Consider the following 12,727-nt stretch of genomic DNA (forward strand, 5'->3'; position numbering starts at 1 on the left):
TCGAAGAAGAAGAGCTGCACTCCTATTGGTCAAACCGACCTTCAGTTTTACGTCACATGTTCACAGCAACATGGCTGCTACCGTAGAGTGTGGGTCTGATTCAAATGCTGCAGTAAACAACATGTCGCTTAAGAAAGCTCTAAAGGCTGCTTCTCCCCTCACTCTGCGAATTGTTGCTGAATGCCCAGTGACTAAGGCAAGAGCTTGTGATCTCATGTTGCCACACTGCACCGTTAGCACCCCGGTTTTCATGCCTGTCGGTACTCAGGGGACTCTGAAGGGAATCACTGTGGATCAGCTAGAAGGTCTTGGATGTCAGATTTGTCTTGGGAACACGTATCACCTCGGCATGAGACCGGTAGGTAACACTAAAATAATAGCAAATGTTCTCATTCGCTGTGTTTCGATAGTTTTTATATGGATTAATGCAACTTTCTGTATAGTGAATGTGTTTTCCATGTCAACTCTGCTGTCTACAGGGGTCTGATTTGATAGAGAGAGCCAATGGTTTGCATGGATTCATGAACTGGAAGAGAAATCTTTTAACTGTGAGTGGGGCCTTTTCTGCATGAATAAGTCATAGGTTCTAAAATGTAAAGTGCAAGTCCAAGATGTGGCTAATGAGCGTTGTGCTATAATGTGTGTTTCACTGTGTTTACAGGACAGTGGAGGGTTTCAAATGGTGTCTCTTGTTGAGCTATCAGAGGTGACTGAGGAAGGGGTTAAGTTCAAATCCCCCTATGATGGCAAAGAGATCCTCCTAAGTCCTGAGAAATCCATCAGCATACAGAACAGTCTAGGTCTGAGCAGTAAAATATCTTGTTTCAGTGTCAAGCAACACAGGTTTGGGTCTTCCTCTTAGTTTCCTTGTAGTTAACCGAGAGCCTCTCTGTATTTTTCCTGATTTTATTTTTTGTAGGATCAGACATTATGATGCAACTGGATGACGTGGTCAGCAGTACTGTGACAGGTCCACGCGTGGAAGAGGCCATGCACAGATCCATTCGCTGGCTGGACCGCTGCATAGCAGCCAATAAAAACCCAGACAAACAGAACCTTTTCGCCATCATCCAGGGAGGGTTGAATGCAGACCTTCGTAAAGCCTGTCTAGATGGTAAAAATAATGTAGCTCATTAATGATCATGTTTTTTCCACTTTTGCTCACATATCTCTCTCACCGTATACAAACATATGAGATGACTGGATCATGTTAAAAAGAGCTGGAAAGAACGTTTTAAAAATAATTTAAATGAATATTTAAAAGCCTTGAAAATCCACTTATTTCTAGTGATTAGGAAAAACACCATATTAATTAAAATATGTAAATGCAATGTTTCCTCATTTTCATGCACCCATGATTGTAGCTTTTGCTTGTAGCTCAGCTTTTATGTTCCAATCCAACAAATATACTGTGTGAATTAGGTGGAAGGCAATAAAGGTATAAACTCTCTATTACACTAGATATTTACCGTGAAATTTAACAGGGAAGGAGAACAGAAATGCACATGCACATTTCATTTCCCAATTCCTGCTTAAAAAGGTGCTTTAGATGTCCATATCCTCTTTCTGTAGAAATGACTAAACGTGATGTTCCTGGTTTTGCTATTGGTGGCCTGAGTGGTGGAGAGGAGAAGGATGACTTCTGGCGCATGGTCACACTGAGCACGGACCACCTGCCACGAGAAAAGCCTCGTTACCTCATGGGTGTGGGGTATGTTTGAGTGAATGCAGTGAAATTCCTACTGAGAACACTGCTGTTTATTGACTGTAGTGTCATGAGTTGACATGAGAATTTGTGTGATCCTCACATGCTGCAGGTATGCTGTGGATTTGGTGGTGTGCGTCGCTCTAGGATGTGATATGTTTGACTGCGTGTTTCCCACCCGCACTGCAGTAAGCTCTTTTGACCTTACACACATTTTGAATTGTCATTTAGCAGTTACGATTATCATAGATATCAAGAATCAATGTTTATTTTCTCTCAGAGGTTTGGCTCTGCCTTGGTGCCTTGGGGATCTCTCCAGGTAAAACACAAGCAGTATGCCAAAGACTTTCAGCCCATAGACCCAGACTGCCAGTGCCCCACCTGCAAGAGGTGAGTGATTAATATAATAGATGATGGTATTAGACTGAAGGTTTGTCTCTTCCTGGATTCGTCAAAGCAGGAAGGTGTTATTTCTTCTTTTTTTTCCTGATGAAGGGGTAGTTTTAATATTATGGCTTGCTGGTGGTTAACAATGCCAAAATGTTTGCATTCCTTGTTATGGATATGTTGTAAATATGTACATAATATGCCTTTTTCATTTTATTTCAGACATAGTCGTGCTTACCTACATGCTTTGTTCAAGAGTGATACTGCAGCCATGCATCACATCACCATCCATAACATTGCCTATCAGGTAAGTATTGGAAGTATTCTAGCAAAAAAAAAAGTTAAAAATTAATAATAATATTTAATTACATAGCTCTATCATAGCCTAGAACTATAGTTAAGCTTTATCAAATTCATCAATTTCATATACAGCATAAACACTACATACTAAGAACCTTGAGGTCAGTGGTGCTGGTGTCCTGAAATAATACAAAAAAATGTTGACAAATTCAAATTATAATGTTAAATCTCAACCTCAGACATGGCCAATAAATCCCCCCATACTGTCAAAATGGCAAAAACGTGCTTTGCTTGCAGCCCTGACATTATCAAAACAATGAAGTCTGTATGACAGATGTGGCCCAAAATTCAGTTCCTGTTAAGAGAGCATAAAGAGCACAACAGATACTGTCAGGTTATATCAGTACATGTTGACAAACATTTCAAACAGATGAAACTATCCATCAAACTACACTCTATCGCCCATAATGACCAAGAGAAAACATGTTTTAGAAGTTCTTGCAAATTTATTAAAAATCTAAAGCTGAAATCTGTACTTTACAAAAGTGTTCAGTCTCTTCAATGTGGCAGTTTAAATTAAGTTTGGATGTATCCTGTTTGCTTCATAGTTTGGTGTTGCTTCTTATCAACAAGGACATGGAGACTGGTCAGGTTTTAGGAAGGATGAATACAGCCAAATACAAATACAGGGAGCTCGCTGACCTCCTCCAGATTGCATGAGACCTGAAGACTGGGGTCCTTTAGCACAACAGTGATCTGAAAACACATCCAAGACGATGCTGGACTGTCTCTGAGACAAGTCTCTGACTGTCCTTGACATCTATGGAGAAAGCTGAAAATGGCAGTTCACCGATGCTTCTCATCCAATCTGCCAGGAGGAACGGTATAAAGTGCCCAAGTCGAGGTGTGCAATGATTGTAGAGACTTATCAAGAAAACTCGAAGCTGTAACTGCTGATAAAGGGGTTCAACACAGTACTGAAGTAAGGGTTTGAATACTTCTGTAAATGAGAGATTTCAATTTCTTTCAATTTCAGACACTTGATTTCACACATTTTTTTCATTTGTCATTACGGAATATTGAGTGTAGATTGGTGGGAAATTGTCTCATGTTCAGATCGAACTGACAACACAGTGAAGTCTGAAGCAACTGTACATGTGGCCTTATAATGTTACCATAGTAAATATTAGCATGTAAACATTAGTACAGTAAACTCTGAGGAAGCTGACCTATAGCAGATCCATACACTCTGATGGGGAATAAGAATAGATGATGTCCCATTGGTGATCAATATTCGAAATTGTTCTTCCTTGATTCATGACGCATTTCTCTTTGCAGCTCAACCTGATGCGCTCTGTGAGACAGAGCATTGTGGAAGGCCGCTTCCCTGAGTTTATACGGACATTCATGAAGCGGATGTTTCCTTCCCGTGACCAGTATCCCAGCTGGGCAGTGGATGCCCTCGCCTCTATTAACATTACACTGGAATAAAACTTGGAAACTAACAGTTTTAATCTAAACGGAAACAGATGTGACCGAAAGATTTTTATATCTTTTTAAATGACTTTTTTATGGACGACTGGTTTCTTACTCTTTGTTTATATTTGTATTTGCGTCACCTGTTTTGTTGGCAGTGGAAACAATGGCTTTTTTGATCTGCGGGGATCAAGCCTGATTGCCTTTTGCGACAAGCGTCTTCACTCCGCCTCTGCAAATTGTCCTCAGAGTACACATTATGATAATGTGAGACTGAATGGGGTTTAAATGAGGTTTGAAACACATGAACTATCTCCTGTGATATGCTCAGACACTTTTTGTTGTTACCATGGCTACGCAGTTAGGCCCACCCACTTGAAATGTTGTGTTTTGTTTTGCATTCCTGTCAATCTTTTTTTTTTTTTTTTGTGGCTGAGCATATCACAGAGGATTTTAATTCCTTTAAACGGCACAAGCTTAATAAATGCATTTGATACCTCCATCCTGACTGACTTGTCACCCAACTGTCAGATAAATGAACCCAGCTCACTATAGATTGTGTGTTTGTGTCATGATCGCCACCAGAGGGCAAAATAGACAAGATGCTTGACTGTGGAACTGAATGATATGCTATGTAAGTTCAGCTGTCTCAAAATAAAAATAACATGCTATTATAGTCAAATTAGGCGCATGAGCTGAGCTGTAGAGGGCAAAAAAAAAAAAAACAATAACACTATTCATATTCAAAATTTTACATCTGTCTAAATAATATCAAATGATCTTTGCAATCTATTGTTCTTTTTCATTAATTCAATTGGCACTAATCCTTTTTGACCTTCTAAGTGAAGGTTTTGTTTGGCGCCTACAGGCCTGCTGGTTTATTAAGGCACATTTGTTTGTAATTAATATTAATTTGAAGTTAATTTGAATAACACCTGTTGTGTGTTGCAGGTGTCTAGTGCATCAGTGCAGAGCTACAGTAGAAATCCCGTTGTTCAGTTGAGTGCTTCTAGCTTGATTTAGTGTTTATGAATTAGTAATAATAAGAACTAGCTAAATATTCACAAGGGGAAATAGGCAATGGTAGTAGGGAGTCAAAAGGGGGACTTCTGTATCTTTAAAATATAATAGTCCACATTCAAAGGAACTTCTCATGGTTCTTTTGCATAAAAAGAAGTGTTTTATTGAAATATCCTCAGCTCCAACTGTGTGTTTAGATTATATTTAGCATATGGATGCTTGGTGATTGAGCAACAGCTCTAGAGCTTAGTTGGCAAGCCGTGCAGAATCGTGTTAAGTGTCTGAAAATCAACGTGCACGACCAAAGCGTTGCACTAAACAAACTGGATGTGTTCAGGTATATTTAAGCAAGATCATCCCCATTATGTATATATGTGCTTCCATAAACTGACACAGAAAATAAGTGTAACCACGTTACAGTTGATAGAAGCCCAAACCACAACTCTCTGTGCACAGATAATCAATATACGTAAATGTCGTTGGAGACTCACGACTGAGAGGCGCACAGATCTCCACAGAGGTATGATAGACATTTTTAGAGATCACGTGTATATGTGTGATAGTGTTATCATTCAGCAGAAGAGGGAACAGTACAGTGCCTGTGGCGCTGCGCAGATGTTTGATGGAGAACATTATTTGAATTTTTTTGTGAGATTTTTCCGTCATTGCTTTTTTTTTTTTGTATCTCTGAAATGAAAAGTCGTCGCAACAGTGTAGTATTCCCCAAGGGTTGGTTACACATTTGCAGTCAGTGCATCCATGCTTAGCTCAAACAGGGAGGATGCTGGTGTTGAGGGAGACAACCAGTTGCTCTCCAGCTGTCACAGTAATAGTGGAGCCTCCAGTAGACGCACCGACGGATGAACATCTTCGACCTGTTGCCTTGCAAGGAAGAAAGTAGAGCTGCTTTGTGACTGGTGTCAAGAAAAAAGGGGAAGTTGATTTTTCTGTTTAGGAGGGAGGTCGAAAACGATACCATGAGGTGTACCAATATATTCGTTATTAATCTACGTTTTCAATAGCAGAAGGAAGGGGCACGGAGTTTGTTTTGGGGGTGTCCACATCCGCGTTTTTGCGGTGATATTTGTCTTTGTCTCTGTGCTCTGAAGAGGACCATGGTCGAACTGGAGAAGGAGGTGCTCCCGCTGCCCCCTCGGTACCGGTTCCGAGACCTGTTGCTCGGGGACTGGCAGGCTGACGACAGGTAAAGACGCCGCTTGCACCGTTTACGCACGGCGCACTGATTCTATTGCGCATCTGTACCCTGTGGGAACACAATATCACCTTGTTCTAAAAAGTGTTGTCTGCATTTCTGTCTCTGTGATGCTGTGGTCTCCGGTCTGTGAATGTTTTGGAGTAATTTACTGTCAGCTGTGCTGCTCAGTTATGGATGCTGCAACAGGTTTGCGCAGACGCGACTGTTGCTAAATCTACTACTAACACACCAAAAGACATGAGCTAATTAAAGAAATGTAAAGAGAAGCAGAACTCAAAAGAGGCTGAGAGACATAACATTAAGATATCAGAGATATTTCATTTATTTTTCATGTAAATAGGTTAAAACACCTTCCTTTCAGTTGGGAAATGAAGCAGGAAGATATAGTATGTGACTATATTTATGTTAATCCTCATGCCATATTTCCTCAGAGGTGCATTGAACCATCTGGCACCTGGACAGGCAATTTCGAGTGGGTGCTCAGTAACTGGCAATTAACCTTTGCTTACACTCCATTTGCAGGACAGTAGGGTTGACGTGCCATGTGATATGCACTGCTTAATTTGGCTATTTCATTATTCTGTTTAATGGAAAACCTTAGCCTCCATCTCACGCTTGGTGTCTCCTGTTGCTAGGTGGAAATAAGGACCAAAACACTTGCTTGTCGACTTGAGTGGGTGTTTGGAGTCATATTATTGGGGAAAGCTGCTGTTGAAGTCATGGGGGAGATTATCGTTTGAAGTCTAGCCATTGCCAGGAGTTATAACAGAGGCTCTGCAGTTATATTGTCAATGACTTGTTAATAATGCTTATCTTATTATTGCAGCTGGCCATGCTGAAGCACCCAGGAGTGTCCGTTTGTCCTGTAAATGTAACTCATACTGTGTAATTGCATTCCTGACCAATCAAAGCGTCTTTTTTTGCACAGTCGAAACCCAAACAGTCCTGCTCCCTCTGGTTGTTCTCCTTTGGCCTCGTTGATATCAGCAAGTGAATATCACAAAGACAGAACTGGTGAACGTGATTAATTTTGGATGGCATGGAGGCTGCTGAAACAGCTGGAAAGGACTGTGTGTGTCCAATTAAACTTGTGTAGGTGTAGGTGTGTTTTACATGTACTTTGTTTTGTTGCAGAGCTGTGATGTCCAGTGCACACTCCAGTGCTGCCTGTGTCTTGTACTGTAGTAAGAAGATTCATTTTGAGCATTTGACTCCAGCGAAACAGAAACACAGTCTGCTGAATCCTGATGCATGTAGTGAAATGTGCGTGTATACGTTTGCACACTCACTATAGCTTCCTCTGTGTGGGCGTGTGCTTAGTTTGCGTGGGTGGGGGGCTGGGTGTTTTTGTATGCATTCATGCTTTCATGCATGTCGAGATTCCTATGTGTGTGTGTGTGTGTGTGAGAGGAATCCTCATTAAGAAGATCAAGATGTTGATCTGGGTGTCCAGGGAGTATTAGCTGATATAAAATGGACTGATTAGAAAGGAAGCGCGAGCTGTGATTGATAGTGACAGAAAGCTTAATTACGGCTGAATCACGTTGGGTTTGTCTGCCATGGTCCATTAATCAAACCTCTAACTAACACTAGATGCTCCCACTGGGCACAGGTGAACAGATAGCTCCATACAGTACGACGCGTTCCAGCCCGTACGTTCTCTCACACGTCTGAATGTCACCGTGTTTTCGTCTAACTTATCTCCTTGACACATATGGCTCCACTCTCCTCTGAGAGAACACACACTACTGAGCACTGTCCCTTTTCTGTCACACTCCATAGGCCTTCCTCCAGCACTTTTCTGCTCCTAGCTCACATCCCTCTGGACATATGTGTGTGTACTTGCGTGTGTGTATCCATACATTCCCCTCTTTTAACATTTGCCCCCCCTCCTTCCCTCTCCTCTACATCTTGGTTCTGATTAAAGTGCCTCCAATACCAGGCTTTCCCCTCTTTCAAGAGCCCTCCTGTAACTCAGTGGAATACATTTTGCTAAAGCTGTTGAACGGCTCTTAGGTGAAGCAATTTTCAGCACAGACTTTTAAAAAATGAGAATTGATTTAATAAATAATTTCACACACTGGGATCTCCTATGCTCCAAATTGTACTCCTGCTTTCTGTAGTACCTCCTTTTTAATCTCTTCTAGTGTTTTTTTTTTTTTTTTTTTTTTTTTTAAATGGACCTGTGTCCTAAGCTGCTGTGGTTTGTGTATGTGTGTGTGGACAATTGTGGACAGGGCTGTCCTCATGTATATTCCTAATTATTTTCCACTTTCATTTCACACAGTTTACAAGATTTCCTCAACAGAATGCAAAACTGAAAAGAAATTCTAATTGGCTGTGTCTATTTTTGACAAGTTGGAGCAAAACAAAATGAAATTTGGCCTCGTTTCCTCTCCACACAGTGAAACAAGCCCTCTCTCCCAGAAAGAATTTGAATAAGGATCTGCTGCTAAAAGTTGGGTTACAGCAGCCAACTGTCATTTTCTATGTACTTCCCATGACTTTAATAAAGGTTGTGCCTTGTAATTGAGCAGTAAGTGAAATGTCAGTGTGTTTCCTGCTCTTACAGTAAAGTGTCGAGGACAGAGAAGTAGGAGCATTTGATGTCACTGTTCGAACAGTATTTATATTTTCTGGCAGTGAGTCAGAGGCTTCTGCTTTGAGGAAATGTCAGATGACTAAACAATTAAATACAGATCTTTTGCTTCCTGATAAGAATATTGCCAGTCAAGGGTGCATCTGGGTTTTCCTTGAAATGAACTTGATATCAAATGTGTGTGTTAACTTTCTGTAAATTTATTCTCAACTACTTTTTTGTAAAGTAATGTTCAATATCTGTTTATCACCCAAACACTCATCTAGCTGCTCTCGTTGCTTTTCAGTGACAAAGAAAAAGTTTTATACCTACATCTTCTGGCCTATTGCTTAGCAATTAATCCGCCTCAAAATTTTAGTGCACTTTATTTATTTTTGTCAGCGTTGGTAGCAATTTCACAACAGCCTATAAACACACACATGACTCCCTGCACAGCTCTGCTTGTGTGTCTAATTTGTCAAAGTGAAATAAAACACAACACAGTCTTCATCGCTCCACAATAGGCAGCCTCAGCGGGAGCTTTCCTCGGAGTTCAGGATTACCAAGCAAATGACAGCCTTTTGTGCTTGAAACAATCTCTTAATGGCTGTCGCGTCCGCATCTTCTCCAGCTCAGTCTCTGTCTTAGTGCACTCTTTCTTTTCTCCCCATGGTCCTACTCGCTTTCTTCCCTGTTAATTGTTCCAGGCAGACGTTAATCTCGTAAGGCCATTGCAGAGCATGATCCATCAATATTGCCAATATTCACACCAGTTTTGCTGTGCTTAGTCTTCACTCTGAGCTGGATACTGATGTCATTTAGCGAGACTTTCAGAGCTTAGATGGTTATTTAGTCATATCATTTATAAGACAGTTTAGAAAGGTGACAGCAATATTTATAATGAATTGTAGAGCCACTGATGTTTTATGCATCGTATCTGCCGAGGTAGAGCTGGCACAAAGGCAGGTTATTAACAATACAGATGACATGTGTGATGAGAAGAGTCACTCTGTGAAAAGGTGATTTTATCAGAGCCGAAGCTGGATGAAAGAGAAGGGGTGATGAGGGAGCAGACAGACCTCATAACTTCTTTTATGACTCACGTGCAGGTTCTCACAGCCATGTGCATAATTGGGCTGTGAAATCAACTTAAAAACACCCAGTTGCTAATGGGAATTAATTGGAGGGATCTGCATAAGGGACATAGAGCGGCGTAGGGTAATAAAACCAAAGCATTAGGTACTTTCCTATTAATGAATAAAACATTTAAGTCTAAGTCGTTTTGGCAAAAAGCAAAGGTTGCTAGTAGGGCTGGACTTTAGGTCTGTTTGGGAGCAAATGAGAGGACAATAAAGAATTTATATACAGTATGAGTGTGATCTGGTGGGAGCTGCTGCTGTCATCTGAGATGTCCGTGTATAGTTAAAAGAAGTACGAGACACGGTTTGGTCGCACATGGAGAGTTTGACTTTGTATGTTTTGCTACGCCAACCTCTGAATCTTGGGGCTAGGTAGGGTTCAGGTCATCTACACTGGCCACGTCATTAGGTACAGAAATGTAATCTAACAACTCTTCCATGAATTCTCTTCTCAGTTTTCGTTAAAACTGTCACAAAGGTGAAAATATGTTTATTACTGAGGTCACAGTGGGTGGTTGAGTCGTTGAGACTGGAGTGCATTATATTAGGAGGTGTTTCAAATGTTTTAGCACCCTCTTTTATATAAATAGGGTCTGACAGTTTCAACCAAAACTGAGAAAACTGAACCTTGTAAAAGTAGAATTCATGGCAGAGCTGCTGTATTGGATTACATTTGTTTTTCTAGAGGTGTACCTAATAAAGTGGCTAGGGAGCATTTGTTGTGGCCTTTTTCACTTTTATCATTAATAAATCAAAGCCCAGGGCTGTAGTGACGACAGAGCCAGTGCAGGGTGTGTCCTAGATGGTCATCATGGCTCTTTTATTTTTAGAGTTTTTTTTTTCTGCAGTGCACCAGGTATTAAATTCCCTGATCAGCCTCCTGGTTAGATGATCACTGTCAACACTTAGGAGCCTTCCTGCTGTGGATACTGACACAGCCTTGGAGCTGACTAGTAGGTGTCTGAGCACTTAGGGGCTCTGGTGGTGTGAGACACAGGGGATGGGCAACATAGAGGAGTCCTCTCGTGTTTCACTCCTTTTGCATCGCACAAGTCATCACCAAAGCTGGGCTTCGAAGGCCACTTTGAAATAGACGGATGTCTTGCGTTGATTAAATTGGAAGTGACAGGGAGACGGTACGTCATTCAATGGCTTTTAATAGTATTGCACATCAATTCAAGACATATTTTGGTTCATGCTAGGAAGGATGGATTGGTGTTTTTTTTTTTTAGTGAACAAACTTAGATGATGATAAGTCATTGCTTTCTGTGAATTAGACAGTTGAGAGGAGCTCTGTGTTCCTCCTTTAGGTAAACAGAGGAGGCTATGTGAGTGTTTCAGCACATCCACCAGTGAGCAATAAGTTGAGAATGATCATTTCAGGAAAAGGATGAGGCAAGGCTGGTTACGTCATGGAGCAGGGAGGAGGAACGGCTGGAGCACTTCCACTGATGATGTATGGAGATTTTTAATCCACAAGAAAAAGCTGCAGTTCATACTTACTTACTGTCAATCTACTGTGCCATACAATTGCACTAATCATGTAAGTGATGGCTGTAATTTTCCTGCTGCAGGCTACTGGGGTCGCAACGGTGATTGCTGGAGGCTATAGACATGTACAGTAGGAAGAATTGTGGATAAATTGGTCATGACATAGACTGGTTGGTTTTCTGCTTTAGTTGTAAACAGACAAAGAGACAAGAAAGAAGACAGACTCTTTAAAGGTCCCTTTTTGAAAGTCATCATTAAGTTATTATGACAGTACTTGCTTGTTTCATCTGAATGTTAAAATCAATTTAATAGCACTGATGAGTGATATAAAAAAAAAAAAAATCTAACCTTGCATTGTCAGACTTGAAAGGAAAATGTGCCCATTATCGCAAGAAGAAGCTCTTTTCTTCAGAGAGGACATGTGAACATATTCTCATTTTGTATTTCTTTTTCTTTTGTATTCATCTTCACCTGTCATCAACACACTGTAATGTGTGTAATGGTTCAGTATGTGGGTCAGGGACAAGCCATTCTGTCAATCATTGGGGGGGGGGGGGGGGGGGGTTTATGAAGCAGAGTGCAGCTTGCCTCTCCTAAGCTGTTAAAGGGGCCCAGTGGTGATGTGCAATTGATTTGCCTCTTGTCATCCCACTGAATGTCTCCTGCCCTCATTTGTAGTTTGTATATATTATTTTTTTTATTGAATGTCTTTGCTTTTACCCCATTTCTGCTTATTTGGCCTTGTCCTCTTCAAAGGATCCTCCATTCATCTTAATACAGCATGTCTGGCAAACTTCAATGCGGTTTATGAGCATCAGTAGTTTCTCACTCGACTACAACAGTCTCCTTTTAAAGTCCAAGTATGTTTTCCATTCATCCTAAAACCTGCCTTTTCTTATCTGAACCTCAGATCGTTCATAAACGTTCAACTTGCTTCCTATTGCTCTAATTAAACTTTAAAATGAAAATATCTCCCTCTTTCAAGCTTCTCCAGATGACATAAACTGGAGGTGTTTTTATTTCAGATGAAGTCATCTGGTTGCTCTGACTACAGAGATTGTAATCTTGGTCAGTCTGCTTCTCCAGAGCTCCTCCATCTGAACTCGTATGTTTTTTTTTTAACTTGAAGCAGATATGTTGTTTACAATAGGAAACACTCCCCCCTTTCCAAGATTAGAACCATAGGAACCAAGTTAAACATTTTTGAAGCCACCCTTTCATTGAGGTGGTTGATGGTCTCCTTTTCTGTTTTCCTAGCACATGTTTTTGCTTGGTTGCATTAATTACCCTGAATAAATCTTGATGTAATTCGTCTTTATGTGTGTTTTTCCAGGCAGAATCTTCTTACCTTATTTCTTGTGCATGTGTGTATATGTGTGTGTGTGTTTTTTCTACAACACCACTGCTATGAATAC

The 12,727-nt window shown here is 40.7% G+C and overlaps 2 protein-coding genes across 2 annotated transcripts in view; both read left to right on the forward strand.

Moving 5' to 3' along the window:
* The first annotated feature begins 69 nt into the window (after window positions 1–69).
* Window positions 70–4,473, forward strand: qtrt1 (queuine tRNA-ribosyltransferase 1). Its single transcript, XM_026361548.1, has 9 exons — window positions 70–358; window positions 480–548; window positions 662–800; window positions 920–1,114; window positions 1,573–1,711; window positions 1,818–1,893; window positions 1,986–2,095; window positions 2,315–2,399; window positions 3,731–4,473. Exons 1-9 carry the CDS (start codon window positions 71–73, stop codon window positions 3,881–3,883), a joined length of 1,254 nt encoding a protein of 417 aa, XP_026217333.1. The 5' UTR covers window position 70; the 3' UTR covers window positions 3,884–4,473.
* Window positions 4,474–5,914: 1,441 nt separating this feature from the next.
* LOC113163164 (potassium channel subfamily T member 2) overlaps window positions 5,915–12,727 on the forward strand; it is a 32,106-nt gene continuing 25,293 nt past the window's right edge. The window contains exon 1 of the mRNA XM_026361536.1: window positions 5,915–6,092. Within this exon, the coding sequence (XP_026217321.1) occupies window positions 6,004–6,092 (89 nt within the window). The 5' untranslated portion in view covers window positions 5,915–6,003. The remainder of the gene's footprint in view (window positions 6,093–12,727) is intronic.

Source organism: Anabas testudineus, chromosome 8 (genome assembly GCF_900324465.2).
Source record: "Anabas testudineus chromosome 8, fAnaTes1.2, whole genome shotgun sequence".
NCBI classification, from domain to species: domain Eukaryota; kingdom Metazoa; phylum Chordata; class Actinopteri; order Anabantiformes; family Anabantidae; genus Anabas; species Anabas testudineus.